Here is a 16379-nt window from a genome sequence, read left to right as displayed (position 1 = left end):
ATCCCGGTTCTCTCCGATTTTGTTTCTAGGTTTGTTAGCACCATACCCGTGCTCGTGAATTTCACCGAAGTAGTAAACGTCTGAGACCTGCATCACTTCGGGCTTTCCTCCCACATTAAGCTGACACGCCGTGATATAACTGGAATACTGTTAAAAGCGGCGTTAAACCCAACTCACTCACTCACTCAAATAACAGCTTACTGTTGGAGAAGATCCTGCAAAACAGCAGTTGCTTAATGAATGCAAACCTGGCGAGGATCAGCGAGAATGTCAATTTCAGGAACAACAACAAACTTTGTTTTGACTCCCATGTTTATGAAATGTCGACTTAAATGGGTCCTTGTTAAGAAAAATACTTTTGATGCAATATTCTATCAGTTTATCGGTGGGATAAAGAAGAGTTGTCAGAAGATAACATATTACCACCAAATGTTCCCTACCAAGGGGGCGGTCGGGTAACCTAGTGGTATAAGCGTTCGCTCGTCAAGCCGAAGACCCGGGTTCGATTCCCAACATGGGTACAATGTGTGAAGCCTATTTCTGGTGTCCCCCGCCGTGATATTGCCTAAATACTGCTAAAAGCGGCGTAAAACCATACTCACTCACTTCCTCCTTACAAAGAAATCTGTTTCATCAACGTCAAAGACATTTGCTTCTCTACGTAACATATTACCATACTTGTGTTCCTTTTCATAGCTCTTGTCTTTTTATTAATTGTTTTCATATCACAAAATAGTACCAAACCATTTGACTATTGAAGCAATCAATTAAAAAATATGGTTTTATCATGGATATACGCTTCAAAATAATGAAGGTTTTAACAAAATGGGGGTGGTGGGGTAGCCTAGTGGTTGATTGAGTCAACATCATTGTGCATGCTGGGAAGACTTGAGTCCACTGTGAATCCTCATGTGTTTCTGCAGGTCACCTGATTGTGTATATCTTTTCCCACAATCAACACACTGATAAGGCTTGATTCCAGTGTGAACCCTCATATGTTTCTGCAGGTTACCTGATTGTCGACACATTTTCCCACATACAACACACTCATAAGGCTTGATTCCACTGTGAATCATCATGTGTCTCTGATGGTGACCTGATTCAGTAAATCTTTTCCCACATTCAACACACTGATACGGCTTGATTCCAGTGTGAATCCTCATGTGTTTTTGCAGGTCACCCGATTGTCGAAACATTTTCCCACATACAGCACACTGATAAGGCTTGATTCCAGTGTGAATCCTCATGTGTTTTTGCAGGTCAGCTGATCGTCGACACATTTTCCCACATTCAACACACTTAAAAGGCTTGAGTCCACTGTGTCTGATCATGTGTTTCTGCATGTTACTTGCGTCTGTAAATCTTTTCCCACATTCAACACACTGATATGGCTTGATTCCACTGTGAGTCCTCATGTGTGTCTTCAGGTTTCCTGATGTTGAATATGTGTTCGTACACACAACACACTGAAATGGCTTGATTCCACTGTGTCTCATCATGTGTCTCTGCATGTTACTTGATTCTGTAAATCTTTTCCCACATTCAACACATTGATATGGCTTGATTCCACTGTGTATCATCATGTGTCTCTGCATGTTACTTGATTCTGTAAATCTTTTCCCACATTCAACACACTGATATGGCTTGATTCCACTGTGAGTCCTCATGTGTGCCTTCAGGCTTCCTGATGTTGAATATGTGTTCGTACACACCACACACTGAAATGGCTTGATTCCAGTGTGAGTCCTCATGTGTGTCTTCAGGCTTCCTGATTCTGAAAATGTCTTCGTACACACATCACATTGATAAGACTTGATATGATTATTCATCCGCTCATGTGTCTGCAGGCTACTCGACTAAATCCTTTTCACCTTCAGTCCTCTAGTAAATCCCTTGTAAAACCTCAAAGGACATCTGATTTTGTAAATGTTTTCCCACACTCTCCTCACTGCTTTCTTGAGATCACGTGTTCCCAGTGTGTCGGCAACAGAGTGTTTCTTGAGATCACCTGTTTCCAGCTTGACAGCAACAGATTGTTTCTTGAGATCACCTGTTTCCAGCTTGACAGCAACAGATTGTTTCTTGAGATCACCTGTTTCCAGTGTGTCACTGCAGATTGTTTCTTGAGATCACCTGTTTTCAGCGTGTCACTGCAGATTGTTTCTTGAGATCACCTGTTTCCAGTGTGTCAGTGCAGATTGTTTCTTGAGATCACCTGTTTCTATTGTGTCAGCAACAGATTGTTTCTTGAGATCACCTGTTTCCAGCGTGTCACTGCAGATTGTTTCTGGATATCACCTGTTTCCAGCGTGTCACTGCAGATTGTTTCTTGAGATCACCTGTTTCCAGCGTGTCACTGCAGATTGTTTCTTGAGATCACCTGTTTCCAGTGTGTCAGTGCAGATTGTTTCTTGAGATCACCTGTTTCCAGTGTGTCAGTGCAGATTGTTTCTTGAGATCACGTGTTTCTATTGTGTCAGCAACTGATTGTTTCTTGAGATCACGTGTTACCAGCAATTTTTCTCACACATATGTTTTTCTCATTACATAAGTTTTAGTAACAGAGACATGATTCTGTGGCTGGCTTTGTACTTGTCATTGTCATGGTGTTCACTGAAAACGTAAAAGAGATGTTACTTTTCTTCATGTTAATGCGTTTCCCGAGATGTTTCCACAAGAACAACACCAATAACAACTAAGGCTGTACTTGATTTGATAATAAATGCGTGAATGAGTATGGTTTTATGCCGCATTTAGCAATATTCCAGCGTCATTTTTAACTCCGACTTAAGGTAAGATCTTTTCTGTAAAATCTCTCTATTTGAACCACACTGTCTATCTATGGAACCTATTTATAAATTATGTTATATAATGTCAGAATCGCATATGTAAACACTTCAATGTAAAAGCTGTTGAAAACGAATGTCATAATTAATTGTCTGTCTTTTTTACTCCGACTTAAGGTAAGATCTTTTCTGTAAAATCTCTCAATTTGAACCACTGTGTCTCTCTCTGGAACCTATTTTAATCCTTAACCGCAGCTCTCTAACCCCATGGACAAACGCAGAACTCATTCTTTTTATGTGCAACTCACCCTTTTATTATGCCATTATTTATTCAATGTTGTATCTCAATTATGACTTTAGTGCAATCGCTTTAGGAGTATACATGCATACACATTATTTCAATAATATTTCATATCTTATGTACATTTCTGTCTCGTTAACTCTATCAGGCTGGAGTTTTCCTAGTCTTACTTGTGCTACTATCATGATCTTATACACTGTAAATGCAAAGTGTGACACATTAGTAAAATAAGTTTCTTCTCTTCTTCTCCTTCTTCACAATAATGATTGGCAATTGTGACGTTCTGAAGGATGAAAGGGAGTTTCCTGTGCTGATTTCAGTCTTCCTGGTTGATTGAATACTGAACATGTGACCCCATCCTCCAATCTGTGGACACAGAACTTTCATATTTCATCTCATTCACAGACTAACTGGTAATTATGTTGATAATTCGTGTGTCTGGAGCCAATGAGCGGCAGCAGTGCAGACAATTCCGAATTGTTAAGGGTACCATGGTTTGGTGTATTAACTTTGGTCATTTCGTAGTGAAAAAATATCACTTTTCAGCAATGTGATCGGTTAAATAAGAAATACGTAATTAATAAGGCAGCTTAATGTTGTCATTACTGCAATAGCTAGTTTAATCATAGAAAATATCCAAAGATATTACAATGTTTATTGTTGAAATAACTCGCGCGTTCATTTCTGCAAGTATGTGTGATATTTCTTTAAGAAACGAATTAAGGCAAGACATGTCTGCTGATTTTAATTTTATATATATATGTATATATATATATATTCTTAAGTACTGCAGTACTAATCAAGTACTAAATTTACCTGAAATAAAAAATAATCGAAATGTTTTTAGACCTTAGGCTAGACAATATATTATTTAAGTAAAATATTTAAGACAACTTATTGTCTGCTTATGATATCCCGTATGTGCATGCACGCTGAAACTGCGCCAGTGTGGTTGGCGACCGTTGTTTATGTTTAGCGGCAGACTGCCTAGGTAGTGGGAGAGTTACCTCCCTTGGCTTGTGTCGTCTTCTCCTCACATGTTGTTTGACCATTACTGAGAAGTAAAGCTACAAGTATATTGGAATACCTGTGTTGGGTTGTGAATTGCGAGGGTCCAAGCTGGCGTGGTGGCAGCGGAGACGATCATCCGCATCTCTGAACACGGCACTTAACCTGACTTTCGCAGTTACTACACGAATAAGTGTGCAATCTACCTGGTCGACATCGCCACGATAGCGCGGGTATTTCAAGTAGGCCTACTAGCATAACATCATGGCAAACACTCACAGAGCACCGAAACAGTGGTCTCTCACGAAACATGAAACTGTTAATTCGTTTGAGAATTGGAAACAAAACCTACTATATACGTTATCACTGGACACGAATTTTGCAACATTTCTTGCTGACGGCGCCACGTGGGGAAAACGTACACGTGCAACCCCGTTACGAGGATTTGAAAATGATGGGGAAGACGTTGCTGGAGCTCAACGCAAGACGGCAGCGCAAAAGGTAACATCACTCGAGTTAATGTTGGGCCAAATCGCCAATTATTGTCCTGTAATTGCCAGGAACACCATTGTGAAAAGTTCAGTATCGATTTCAAGTATCTGGCAGACTATCAGACTACACTACGGCTTCCAGTCATCTGGTGCACATTTTCTTGATTTGTGTGACATACATCTCCAACCTGAGGAGCGACCAGAGGATCTTTACCAGCGCCTGTCTGCATTTATGGAAGATAATCTGCTCAGACAAAATGGCGGAATCACTCATCATGGAGAGGCGATTGGCGAGGATGAGGAATTAACACCTACGTTAGAGAACATTATTATCCTGACTTGGTTGCGCCTTATCCATCCTGATTTGCCCAAGCTGGTGAAGCAACGATATGGAACGGAACTGAGATCCCGTACTCTAGCGTCAATTAAACCTGAGATATCACAGGCACTCAATTCCCTGTTAGATGAAATACATTCATCTGAGGATGCCAAGGTCATGAGGACTGCTACCACTAGAGCAAACAACTTCAGTCAAAGATCTAATTTTAGACCTCGCATACAGCAGACATCCAATAAACGTCGTTACCAGTCAACCTCAAAAATGTGTCCCCTCTGTCACACAGCTGGTCGTCCTAATGACAATCACTTTCTCAGTGAATGTTCATACTTACCTGATCAAGACAGAAAATACATGGCTAAGGCACGTCAAATAGCTAGCATCCTGGATGAGTCAGAGGATGAAGATGGACAGTCCCCTCATACAGACACAGTATCTACACCTCCCGTTACTGCCTCAAGTGTAAACAATGCTTCAGTCAATAGAGTCAGTGTACGTCAGTCTCCATATATGAACGCATTTTATGGTCATAATGTCATATGTCTTACCCTCGACAGTGGAGCTACAGGTAATATGATCAGTCAGACTACTGCCAGGAGACTCGGCATTGAAGTCACCAAAAGTTCACAATCTGCCCATCAGGCTGATGGTTCATCCCCACTCCATATTGTTGGTGAAACACGAGTAACTCTCAGCCGTGACAATAAGGATTTTATTTTCGAGGGCCTTGTTGTGGAGAACCTTGATGTCGAGTTGCTTGCAGGAACACCGTTCATGGAAATAAATGATGTTGCCGTTCGCCCAGCTAAGCGCCAAATTACACTTGGAGATGGAACCACCTTCCAGTACGGCAACCAAGAAACCCACTCGTCACACCATACAGTAAGACGTGCACATGTCTTACGAGCGCCTAAGTCCCCTACAACAATCTGGCCTGGCGATTTCATAGAGTTATCACTCCCGGATGACCTGATCCACTCAGATGACACATTCGCAGTGGAACCACGTCTAACAGGTGATTTATTCAAAGACCACAAAGAATGGCCAACACCAGATATAGTGTCCAGCGTTTCAGGGAAGATTAGAATTCCTAATGACACCAAAGAGCCTCTTGTCCTCAAGAAGCATGAGCACTTTTGCCAGGTTCAACAAGTATTCACCATCCCAAACTCTGGGACCGAGATGGTCGATAGTCAATCAGAAAGCATTCCTCTCAGACAGTCCACTACTACATGCAAGGTCAATTGTTCAGAACAGGTACGCATTGACCCAGATAACCAGTTCACACCAGACACTCGCAACAGTTTCCACGCCCTCATAAAGGAGTACGATGATGTGTTTAATCCACATGTCCATGGATATAATGGAAAATCTGGCCCGTTCAAGGCAGTTGTCAACATGGGTCCTGTCCAACCCCCTCAACGCAAGGGACGAGTCCCACAATACTCACGTGACAAACTTGTAGAGTTGCAAGACAAATTCGATGAGCTTGAGGACATTGGTGTCTTCGTCAAGCCTGAAGATGTGGGGATATCAGTGGAATATTTAAATCCATCCTTCCTTGTCAAGAAGTCAAATGGTGGATTTCGTCTGGTTACAGCATTCACAGATGTGGGGCGGTATAGTAAACCACAACCATCACTCATGCCTGATGTTGATTCTACATTACGCCAGATAGCTGCATGGAAGTACATCATAACCACAGATTTGACAAATGCTTTTTACCAAATACCCCTGTCACGTGGATCAATGAAATATTGTGGTGTGGCCACTCCCTTCCGTGGAGTCCGTGTTTATGCCCGATCAGCCATGGGCATGCCGGGCTCTGAAACTGCGTTAGAAGAATTGATGTGTCGTGTGCTTGGGCACTTGCTCAAGGAAGGATCAGTGGCCAAGTTGGCAGATGACTTATATTGTGGAGGTAATACCGTAGACGAGCTTCTGAACAACTGGCGACGTGTTCTACAGGCCTTGCAATTCAATGGATTAAAGCTTTCAGCTGCCAAGACTACTGTCGGCCCTTCTAGTGTGACCATCTTAGGATGGATTTGGAAAAATGGCTCAATTCAAGCAAGTCCTCACAGAATTTCCACCCTCTCTAGTTGCACCCGTCCATCTACGGTCAAGGGTTTGAGGTCGTTTATTGGAGCCTACAAAGTGTTAGCCCGGGTAATACCAGGTTGTGCTGGACTATTGGGTCCATTGGACACTCTTCAAGCTGGACGTCCTTCAGCAGAGAGAATAGTTTGGTCAGAGGTACTTATCTGTGCCTTTGGAAATGCTCAATCTGCACTATCCTCACATAAAACCATTGTTCTTCCTCGAAAGGATGACCAGCTATGGATCGTTACAGATGGAGCAGTGAAAAACCATGGCATAGGTGCTACTCTCTACATTACAAGGAACAACAGTACTCTCCTCGCTGGTTTCTTCAGTGCCAAACTGCGCCAGCGTCAAATGACATGGCTACCGTGTGAAATAGAAGCACTATCTATAGCTGTTGCCACCAAGCACTTTAGTCCTTACCTTGTACAGTCAAGCCTACAAGCATGTATCCTGACTGACAGTAAACCATGTGTTCAAGCATATGAAAAGTTGTGTCGTGGAGAGTTTTCAGCAAGCCCCAGAGTGTCTACCTTTTTGTCGACAGTGAGTAGATACCAGGCCTCTGTTCGCCATCTCAGTGGTTCTGCAAATATTCCATCTGATTTTGCCAGTAGAAATGCATCCAAGTGTGACGAGCCCCTGTGTCAGATTTGCTCATTCATTCGTCAAACTGAGGACTGTACGGTACGTGGTACTTCTGTTCAGGACATCATGTCAGGGAAATCTAAACTGCCATACACCAACAGGAATGCATGGCTCGCCATCCAGTCAGAGTGTTCTGATCTCAGACGCACACATGCTCATCTCATACAGGGCACTCGCCCATCCAAGAAACAAACTGATGTTAAAGACATAAAACGTTATCTACAGTCTGTGACCATCGCCAAAGATGGTGTGTTGGTGATTCAAAGAAATGAGCCCCTTGTTACCATCAGAGAGTGCATCGTCATTCCACGACAAGTCTTGGATGGATTACTGACTGCAATGCACATCCAGTTAAATCATCCTTCTGCCCACCAGTTGAAACTCGTTGTGAACCGCTACTTCTATGCTTTGGACATGGATCAAGCAATAACTAAAGTTTCAAGCGGATGTTATCACTGTACATCTCTTCAACAGGTTCCCCACACAGTTGTGGCTCAGTCATCTACTGATCCCCCAGAGATCATTGGAGCCGCGTTTGCTGCAGATGTAATAAAAAGAGAACGACAACTCATACTTGTGTTGAGAGAATGTGTCACATCTTTCACCTGTACATGTGCCATTGAAAATGAACAAATGGGAACCCTACGTGAGGCTTTGATTCGCCTGAGTGTTGAGATGAGACCATTAGATGGACCCCCGGCGGTCATCAGAACTGACCCAGCTCCAGGGTTTAAGGCCTTAGTTCAAGATGACCTTCTCCGAAGTCAACGTCTTTGCATTGAAATTGGTCGAATAAAGAACAAGAACAAGAATCCCGTAGCCGAGCGAGCTATTCAAGAGCTGGAGCTGGAATTGTTAAAAATTGATCCTTTGGGGGGGTCGGTCACACCTATAACCCTAGCTATAGCCACTGCTCAACTAAATTCTCGCATCAGATCCAGAGGGTTATCCGCCAGGGAAATGTGGACACAAAGAGATCAATTTAACAACCACCAAATACCCGTTGGAGACAGAAAATTGATCCTTGACCAACATCACCGGCGAACTACCAATCACCTACACAGTGAGATGTCTAAAGCCCATATCCCAAGCCTGCCCACCCCTAACATCAGCATTGGTGACCTGGTATATCTACATGCAGATCGTAATAAATCACGGTCACGAGATCGATACCTTGTGGTTGTTAACGATGGTGAATGGTGCAACATTCAGAAGTTTGTTGGTTCCCAACTTCGAAGCACATCATATAGAGTAAAAAAATCAGAGTGCTTCAGAGTTCCATGTCAACATGAACGGTCAAGTGGACTTCCTCGGCAATATGTGTGCGATGAGTCTTCTGATGGTGAGATAGATACTGTTCCCCAAAGGACTGAACCACCTACCCTTCCCATCGTTCCCCCAGTGCTAAATGAACCATACCATGACCAAGACATTTTAGTCAACCCACCAGAACATCCTCCTCTTGATAATCAGGACTCCTTGCGTGAAAATGTTAGTGACAATGACATTGTGAATACAGATGACACTGATGATGCCGTGTATTCAACTCCAGTCAGTGCACAAAGGAGGTCAATCCGTGCACGGCGACCACCTCAACACCTCAATGACTATGTAACCGATTTCTAACATGTTTATGTTGCTATGTCCATCAACTGTGTCTGGATACCTTTTCGCATTTAGACTATAGTTATGGTGTCGTATCAGCTTATATCACGTGATGTCAAGGATATCTACATCAGGTTTTAAGTTTTATTGTGACCAGTTATTTTGGGTATTGTTTATGACAGTATGAGTCTTTAATAGTAACCCATATCAGGTAATGTGTTACAAAGAAAAAAGGAGGTTGCGCCAGTGTGGTTGGCGACCGTTGTTTATGTTTAGCGGCAGACTGCCTAGGTAGTGGGAGAGTTACCTCCCTTGGCTTGTGTCGTCTTCTCCTCACATGTTGTTTGACCATTACTGAGAAGTAAAGCTACAAGTATATTGGAATACCTGTGTTGGGTTGTGAATTGCGAGGGTCCAAGCTGGCGCTGCGTCCTTCCGATAACGCCTCAGTTTTGAGGAGCTCTAGGCTTCCTGTGATTGGCTGGATTAATGTCGCTCTCACGCACAGGGTATGTAAAATAAAGCCCATCTCGCGTTACCCATCACACGTACCCCCGTACATCCCAAACAGAAAATCACAAGCTAGCGTCACGTGATGTAGAATCGGCGCTGAATTTTAAAATAACAGCAAATTTGAATAGCTGGAGATTTAAACTGAGGTCCGGGTGACAGGAGGGAGAAATCGCACTCGTAAAGTTTGTAAATGATTTGGTTTCAAATACATGTGTACGTTTGAATCTGTCTACACGTAAAAACTGGCAAATAACAAGACTTAGGTTCACACTTGACATTGAATTGCGAGGTCGCAATTTCGTGCAAATACGTGAAAATCATAGAAGTGAACAGGTCAGATTTGGTAACCATAGCGCCGAAGCACAGACCAAAGCCACACAAAGGGGCACTGATCTCTGGCTTCTGCTTGCTGACGCGACTGAGCTTGACAAAAGACTGGGCTACCGTCTGTAAGGACAGCTGTTTTACATTACGCACTTTTGAGGTGAGGTGAAAAGGGGTTTAACGTCGCGATTATTGCACTTATATAGCGACGTGCATGTACGTGTGTGTGTTTGTGTGGCTGCTTGTACTAGTCCGGACTGATGCCGATTTATAGTGCCAACTCACTGAGATGCCATGAATACCCCATTCAGACACAATATACTGACTCCGATCCGACCAGTCCTTGTTTTAGCCCCTTAATGCCGAGCGACAGACAGGGTAACAACAAGAACCATCTTTTAACGTCTTTTGGTATGACGCGGCCGGGGATCGATACCCGGACCTTCCGCTCTCCGGGCGGACGCTCTACCACTAGACCACGGAGGCGGTCTACGCATTTTTGAATACTGATTCGTTACCCGGGATCTATGAAGATTTCGACAAAGTGCGCATGTTATAATTTCTTCAGCCTAAAGAAACAGACAAAATTAAATATGTAAAAAATATTTGATTGTTACAGAGCCACATGGCATCGAATAAGTTTATTTGTGCAGCTGCAAACTTATGGGATATTGTTCCTTAATGTGGATATTCGGGGATACATTCCTCGAACAAGGTAGCTGCCTAAATAATACGTATAAATTTGGTAGGTTGTAATTATGATATTTGCATTTTGTTTTCATTCATTTGCTGTTGCATTTGATAGAATCATTCTTGTTCCACTACGTTTTCGTTGGGAAGTTCTTCGATGCGAGATGGACATTGTTTCCACAAGCCTTTTTCGTTTGTATGCGCGTATACATGGTATATGTTACAGTCAATGTGTAAAATGTGATTCACTTAGGCAATTTATTTAATGTCTAAATATTTCAGTAATTTACAAATTGACTGAAACATCTGTCCATTTATTTAACAGATTGACCAACAATTATTAAGAGGTTCAAAAGGGCTTAAAACATCCCAATGCACTAATTATGTTAGGATTAGAAGCCAAAACCATAGAAATGTACTTTGAATTTCGTTTTCTTTTAATCCTGTCATTTTCAGTCACTGGGTGATGAAATTAAAACATAAAAATGTTGGGAATTCTAACAATAACATTAAAGGATATATGTTTCAGTCAATTTGTAAAATAACTGAATATTTAGGCGTTTAATAAAATGCCTAAGTGAAAATTGTACACATCTTGACTACGAAATATACACATGATAAAATAAGCAATGCTCAGGTGAAATATTTACTTTGTGTTGCAAGTCAAAATAGGGTAAACGAAAATCGCACAATACTAAGCAAGTGACTTTCGTCACCATTACCGATGCAAAGATACCTCACATTTCCTTATTATTTTCAAGACTAAACTGTATTACAGTTTGTTGATCAATGTGACCATACGCCGCTTCAATAAAAGCGACAAATGCTCTTACGACTGGCGCAACACAGGTCGCTAACTAGTCTAGATTTCTGCTACATCACCCGGGCACTCACGGGAAAGAACAAAGGCAACAACCAGCCCCGGGAAATTACTGTAGATCAGTGCCCCTTTAAGCAAAGATCGTTCAATTAATCAGATTTGGGTTAGATAGAATTAATACATACATTCTGTGGCTTGCGTGATTCATCCTTAGAAATAGCTTTAGTGCATATGACGAAACTGCGCAGTCCGTGATCAGGACGCTTAGTCACACTCGCTGGGGTCGCGCTAGATGAGTACTACGGAATCTGTGAATCTGTATTGATCGATGAGGATGCCCAGATGGCGGTCGAGACAATTTATTGAGTATGATTTTTTTTCAAGCCGATGGAGACTGAGTTTTATATTACACAAAAGTATATAAACTGTGGGTTTTGTTTAACCAAATCCCCCTTGAAATCAAATGGTCCGCCCCTAATTAATTATGAACCCCAAAATGATCACATGTGCGTCCTTTCTATCTATACACATTCAAGAAAATGCGCACGTTGAATAATGATATGAAACTTGGTTTCAGGGAGCACTCGAATATTATCACAAGTCATACACGAATGGTTGTAATTCTGTACCTGTAATTCTTGTTGGATATGGGTGAGGTTTCTTCCGTGTTTCGCCTTGTTCTTCTTTCTCTGTCCCGTCATTCAGTTGGCACTAGTGGTCACTGGACTTCCACGAGTGCTTCCGAATTGCGAGAGACGGTGCCCAGCTTAGCAGACGAAACTGCGCAATCCGTGATCGGGACGCTTAAATCACACTCGCTGGGGTCGCACTTGACTGGTTGACTGGATTTATTGGTATCCAGCGTTTCACTAAGTACTACGGAGCGCACCCGACTCCCGTACACGATACGTCTGTGACTGTATATTGATCGATGAGGATGGCCAGATTGCGGTCGAGACAATATATTGAGGATGATTTGTTTTAAAAGCAGAAGGAGACTGTGCTTTTTATTTAGACAAAATTATATCAGCTGTGGGCTTTTTAACCCCACCCCCCTCGAAATTAAATAATAATAAATTATGAATCCCAAAATGATCACACGTGTGTGTTTTCTATCAATACACATTCAAGCAATTGCGCACGTTGAATAATGGTTTGAGACACGGTTGCAGGGAGCACTAGAATATTATCACAAGTCATGCACGCAGGGTTTTTAATTCTGTACCTGTACGTGATTCTTGTTGGATACGGGTGAGGTTTCTTCCGTGTTTCGTCTTGTTCGTATTCCTCTGTCCCGTCACTCAATTGACACTATTAGTCACGGGACTTCCCGAGGCAACACGAGTGCTTCCGAATCGCGAGAGACAGTGCCCAGCTGAGAAGAGTGGTTCCCGTTCCAGACTGGTTCGCGACAGTCCGGGGCAGAGTGGGAGGCAGTTGAAGAGTAGCGACACCAAGAGGGGGGACCGGGAACCAGTCTAGTTCCGTTCTTTCCTGGAAGGCTTTCGTGACCAACTCGTCACATTCCGGAACAAGCCGACTGTAGACTCGTGCCCCTCTCGAAGGTTTCCATATTGGCGTATGAACACGTACGTTCCCACGACAGACTGGGACAGACTGGGATAGACTGGGACAGACTGGGACGACCGGTATTGGGTAAAACAACCTTCACGTTGACGACACCAAGCTCTCGTAGTACAATTAAAGCAGGCGCTTCAACATCTTATTCCTGTGGTAAAAGTATTGAGTAAGTGAGTGAACATTATTAGTTAACATTATTCCAGTTTTATCACGGCGTGTCAGCTTAATGTGGGAGGAAAGCCCCAAGTGATGCAGGTCTCAGACGTTTACCATTTTGGTGAAACCCACGAGCACAGGTATGGTGCTGACAAACCTAGAAATATAATCGGGTTAACCGGGATTCGAACCTACAATCATAGGTTTCTGGCGTGCCCACGGGACGCAACTCTGCACAGCGAATCGCGGCGCCTCAGACGACTGGGTCACCCGCCCCTTTGCCTGATGATACTGTCCCACACTGATTTTACATTGGCGTCCTTTTCAAGGCTTTGATCTACTGCATACGCGTCAACCCCGGGTGTAATAACATAACTTCAAGTTCCAGATATCTTAGATAGATATCAACATGTATGAAAACATTTATTGAAACGCATGAAAATATCTTACCTTAAAATAGAATGAATGGCTTGAAGATAATCACATCAGAGTTGCTAGCGTTTCAAGGTTTAATCAGATGTAGTGTGACTTTGCGCATTATGGTCGTAAATTAACAAAGGCTGGCGTTCAGTTGCGCCAGCAGCATTTCAGATTGCCTGCAGACGTATTAGGGTATTGCGGTTATTGATCAGCCTGTCAATCTGGAAGTGAGTCACTCTCATTTATGGGGGAAATGCGAAGATTCACGAATAGATATATTTGTGAACCTTATCTATTTTGTAGATAATATTTGATATATTGATATGAATAACAATGCAATGTTTGCATTATGACGATATTGAAAGGTAAAAAAATATATTTATTTTCATTGGACTTTATAAGAAGTACAGTTACTTTTCCGTCAGTATATCTCACTATACATTGCTGTGTTGAAACTTTATTTTTATGAATATGGCAGGGATGCATCGGACACAACCTGTACGTTATTTACTTAGGTTTCTGTACTTAACTCTTTAGATTTTACGAGAAGTACGTTTGGACGTGTCTCTTTTTTCATCCCGCTTATCATTCGATCCGCCTTGGCCCGACTAAAACCTATACCGTATTCGACGTAATAAGCGCCCCGCTCTAATAAGCGCCAACGACGATATTTGCTAATATATTGGCTAATGAACAATCCCAATTAGCACCCCTTCCGATTGATCAATGTACACAAGACTTATTTATGCGCCCTTAGTTATGGGCAATTAAATTCTGGAAAAATACATCGGTGGAATATAAACATTTCAGGCTGTCAGCGTAAACCACGGAATTTATCTTTCAACTCAAAATTCTCTTTTCAACTCTTTTTTTCACCAAAATAATATTCTAATAAGAGCACCTTATTTCTAATTTTGAGAACGCCCTGGGCGCTTATTACGTCGAATACGATATTTGTGTTTCATCAACCTTTAAACAGCTTTACATTTTCCCAGATCGTGGTATCTAATGTAAACACGATGCCCAATTCGTTTCCTTTAAATACCACGATCTGTTACACTATAAGGTGATGTTTAGAAGCACATTATACTGTTCTATCTGTTACAATAAAAAGGTGATATTTAGGTGCACATTATACTGTTCTATCTGTTACACTGTAGGGTGATATTTAGGTGCACATTATACTGTTCTATCTGTTACACTATAAGGTGATATTTGGGTGCACATTATACTGTTCTATCTGTTACACTATAAGGTGATATTTGGGGGCACATTATACTGTTCTGTCTGTTACATTATAAGGTGATATTTAGGTGCACATTATACTGTTCTATCTGTTACACTATAAGGTGATATTTGGGTGCACATTATACTGTTCTATCTGTTACACTAAAAGGTGATATTTGGGTGCACATTATACTGTTCTATCTGTTACACTAAAAGGTGATATTTAGGTGCACATTATACTGTTCTATCTGTTACACTATAAGGTGATATTTGGGTGCACATTATACTGTTCTATCTGTTACACTAAAAGGTGATATTTAGGTGCACATTATACTGTTCTATCTGTTACACTAAAAGGTGATATTTAGGTGCACATTATACTGTTCTATCTGTTACACTATAAGGTGATATTTGGGTGCCCATTATACTGTTCTATCTGTTACACTAAAAGGTGATATAAAGGTGCACATTATACTGTTCTATCTGTTACACTAAAAGGTGATATTTAGGTGCACATTATACTGTTCTATCTGTTACACTAAAAGGTGATATTTAGGTGCACATTATACTGTTCTATCTGTTACACTAAAAGGTGATATTTAGGTGCACATTATACTGTTCTATCGATGTAAACACACTGCGAGGTTTTAGATGTTATAGCCGCCCTGGCAAAGTCGGACCGAACACATGCCAAACACACTGATGTAAACAATATTTTATTCAGGAAGATTTAGTTACATGAAATTTAAAACGTCAACGCCAAGGAATAAAGTCCAGTCCATAAACTCAAATCGAGAAATGGCCCTTTTTTCAGGTAACTAAATTGCATTTACCGGAATACCAGAAAGTTCGGTCCGAGTTTTGTAAACGGTTTCTACCAACATCATCGCAATCGAAGTGTAGGTTTGTGGCTCAAGTGACCCGATATCATACTTTACATAAATACACACACATTAGAATTCATTAAGCACCGCCTGATTCAATTCCGAAAAATAGTGACAAATCCTCATCTGAATACAATAGAACATTGGGATTATCTTGGCCGCCACGTGAGAGATGGAAACCCTCCAGTTCAGTGTCAGAATGTACTGACACAGGTTATGAACGAGGAATGGCAAAGGATGTCAATGTTGAAATCAGCAGCATGAGATGCCTAGTTTCATCTTCATTATTTGCGTGATGATAGTGTGTAGATATGTAGTTTGTTATGCAACCATTGTCCACCGGAATTACTTGCCACATATACAACCGACAAATGATAAGCTGACTAATGCACATAAACACATGCACACAGAAGCCAAAGTGTGTGCGCCTAAATGGGAACTCAAAGTCACTAATTCAATTGGGGTTTGTTTTTGTTGTTTTTGTT

The 16379-nt window shown here is 41.7% G+C and overlaps 1 protein-coding gene across 1 annotated transcript; it reads right to left on the bottom strand.

Moving 5' to 3' along the window:
* Positions 1 to 542: 542 nt before the first annotated feature.
* Positions 543 to 12356, bottom strand: LOC124133333 (zinc finger protein ZFP2-like). The gene is made up of 2 exons (XM_046497701.2): positions 12256 to 12356; positions 543 to 2613 (listed from the first exon to the last, which is right to left on the bottom strand). Exon 2 carries the CDS (start codon positions 1827 to 1829, stop codon positions 867 to 869), a length of 963 nt encoding a protein of 320 aa, XP_046353657.2. The 5' UTR covers positions 1830 to 2613; positions 12256 to 12356; the 3' UTR covers positions 543 to 866.
* Positions 12357 to 16379: the final 4023 nt, after the last annotated feature.

Source organism: Haliotis rufescens, unplaced genomic scaffold (genome assembly GCF_023055435.1).
Source record: "Haliotis rufescens isolate VD_foot unplaced genomic scaffold, xgHalRufe1.0.p SCAF_21, whole genome shotgun sequence".
Classification (NCBI taxonomy): domain Eukaryota; kingdom Metazoa; phylum Mollusca; class Gastropoda; order Lepetellida; family Haliotidae; genus Haliotis; species Haliotis rufescens.
This window is presented reverse-complemented; position numbering and strand designations above follow the sequence as displayed.